Source organism: Gavialis gangeticus, unplaced genomic scaffold (assembly GCF_001723915.1).
Source record: "Gavialis gangeticus isolate Ggan-Ray unplaced genomic scaffold, GavGan_comp1, whole genome shotgun sequence".
NCBI classification, from domain to species: Eukaryota; Metazoa; Chordata; order Crocodylia; family Gavialidae; genus Gavialis; species Gavialis gangeticus.
Genome location: NW_017729034.1, coordinates 70,738,011 through 70,740,534, shown reverse-complemented (window position 1 = coordinate 70,740,534; position 2,524 = coordinate 70,738,011). Strand labels below are relative to the sequence as shown.

Here is a 2,524-nt window from a genome sequence, read left to right as displayed (position 1 = left end):
TAAACTACCAAATATGAATCCTCCACTTTTACCTTCCCAGACCACTGGGCTTAGTTTCCTACAGATACACAAGACCTCAGGTTCTTCTGTGGTGAGTTTTTTATCCTTGTATATCCCTGCAGTGTGAGAGACTATATACATTTTTTTTATTCCTTGTTTTATTTTTGGTGGAATAATATAACTTCTGTTTTAAGTCTAGGTAGTTATCTGGCCAGCATTACTAGCACAGCAACTCTTCTCCCCTGCCCTCTGGCTCCAAGTTCTCTTCCCTGGTGCTGAGTAAGGAACAAATGGGGGAACGAAGGGATACTAAAATGAATGGCAGTTCAGGCAGTTTCCTTTTTTTACTCCTGCGGGTACATTCCTTTCTCCAGCATGTCTCAGCTTTCCAGTGCTAAGTACTTCAAAGGAATGCTTTTACTTCCTTTTTTTTTAATCCTACCAAGAAATATGTGAAAGAGTTTTCTCCTCTGCACTGTATCAATCATAGGCCATGTTCAGATGTAGATTTGTAGTGCAACATAAACCTAGTAATGCTACAACAAGTGGGTGTTCAGATGTATCCTCTGCCTGTAGTGCTACAGAAATAATCCAAACTCTTCATCCGGTTCCTGTAATGAACAGGAACTTCAGCACAACATTTTTTTTTTTGTAGTGTCATGCATAGTGTCTGACCTTGCGTCACCCTCTGCAGTGTGCTGCTCTTCCTTCCAAGAGAGGAGGGAGGGAGAGCAGCTACAGTGGCCTCAACGACAGCCCACTGCTCCCAAACCAGCTATCACCAAGCGCAGGACTGAGACCAGACTTGCCTGTGGGGAACAGCTGGCACCATTGTTGCTGCTATGTTGGCAGCTGTTGCCAATTCCTGATGGCCTGCCAAGTCTCTTACTTGGTGGAGGAGAGGTCAAGCTGTCGGTGATCAAGCTGGCTGCCAGCCTCCCCTCCCCTCCCCTGGGAGGTGCGACAGGAAAAGGAACAGCCCTCTATGCTCCCCTGGCTGGAGAGCAAACCTCTACAGAGACTTCTGTAGCTTCCCAGTTGTAGTCCCTGAATGTCTGTGCACCCCTCATAGCACTATAATTTGTAGCTATTTCAAAGTGCTGTAGCACATGGGTTCTTTAAATGCAAGTCTAACAGTGTCACAGTGTTAGCTTCCCCCCCCCCCTTCAGGAAAGATTTAACTCAGGTTCATTTCTGGAGCAATGTGTTTAACTGCAGTGACTGAACAGCTGAATAGTCAGTTGCCTGATTGCTCTCACACATTTAGGTGGCTAACGTTGTTACTGGAGGGAGAGAAATGTATGCTAGATTTTGATGGGAGAAAAAAGTCAGTTTTGGGAAGTGCTTCTTTCCTACTGCAAAGGTGTAAGCCTTTTCCTAGAGAAGTGTCCCTGTATTGTGTAAGGCATTTAAACACCTTACACACTTCAAGAATGTCCTGTGCTGGATTAAAGAACCGCCCACCCCACCCCCCAAACAAATGAGCAAACAGCCCAACCACTTCAATCTCTGACATCTGCTTAAAGCTAAACTTGTGAATACTGAGTATCAACCCTAAAATCCAGGTATAAGGCACATAATAGGGGAGATTGTCTCCAAGTTAGGTTATGACCTGTTGATTGATGATGGGTACCTTTCAGCCCTGACAAATATTTGTTGATAGTTCAGTCTTGCTTCATGTCCTTCCCAAGAGCAGGAACCCATTCTTGGTTAACTGGGGCTGGGGGGACAGCAGTAGTTCTCCACAGTTCATTGGTGAATTCAGGCATAACTTCAAATGAATCTTCACTTGAAACTTGCAACATAGGGTTTAATAATTTATAAGGAGACTCTTTGACTTTTGATCGAATACTCTGCTGTTATTTGAGTGCCTTTGCTGATGACAAAATTATATAGCAGTGTTGGAGTGTTGGGAAGGGCAACTAGGTGAGTTTAATTCAAAATAAATTGCCACATATAAAGATGCCAACCTTCGATGACATTTTAGAGCACATTGGAGAATTTGACTTGTTTCAGAAACGAGCTTTTTTCATTTTATGCCTGCTTTCGGCTGCTTTCACGCCTATTTACGTGGGTGTCTTTTTCCTGGCCTTCATCCCTGAACACCGCTGTCTCAGCCCTGGTGTGGCGGAGCTGAGCAGCAGGTGTGGCTGGAATTTGGAAGAGGAACTGAATTACACTGTGCCCATGCGGGGCATCCACGGGGAGTCGTCCACTAGTCGTTGCAGGAGATTTGATGTGGACTGGAACACGACTGGCCTCAGCTGCAGTAACCCATTAGAAAACTTCACCAGCCAGAGCAGGGTTCCCCTCATGCTCTGCAAAGATGGCTGGGTTTATGATTCCCCAGGAACATCCATTGTGACAGAGGTAAGGGTATATATCCTCCCCCTCATCTTAATTGCTGCTGACTAATTGAGTGTGGGGGGAGAGAATGATGTCCAAGATAAAAGCTAAGTTTGAGAGAAGGGTGTGCGCACCTGAAAGCCTGCAGAATTTTTTTTTTTTTTTTTTTTTTTTTTTT

The 2,524-nt window shown here is 44.7% G+C and overlaps 1 protein-coding gene across 1 annotated transcript in view; it reads left to right on the top strand.

Annotated features, from left to right (window-relative positions):
• Positions 1 to 1,854: 1,854 nt before the first annotated feature.
• Positions 1,855 to 2,524, top strand: part of LOC109304300 (solute carrier family 22 member 2-like) — a 32,353-nt gene continuing 31,683 nt past the window's right edge. The window contains exon 1 of the mRNA XM_019526779.1: positions 1,855 to 2,370. Within this exon, the coding sequence (XP_019382324.1) occupies positions 1,963 to 2,370 (408 nt within the window). The 5' untranslated portion in view covers positions 1,855 to 1,962. The remainder of the gene's footprint in view (positions 2,371 to 2,524) is intronic.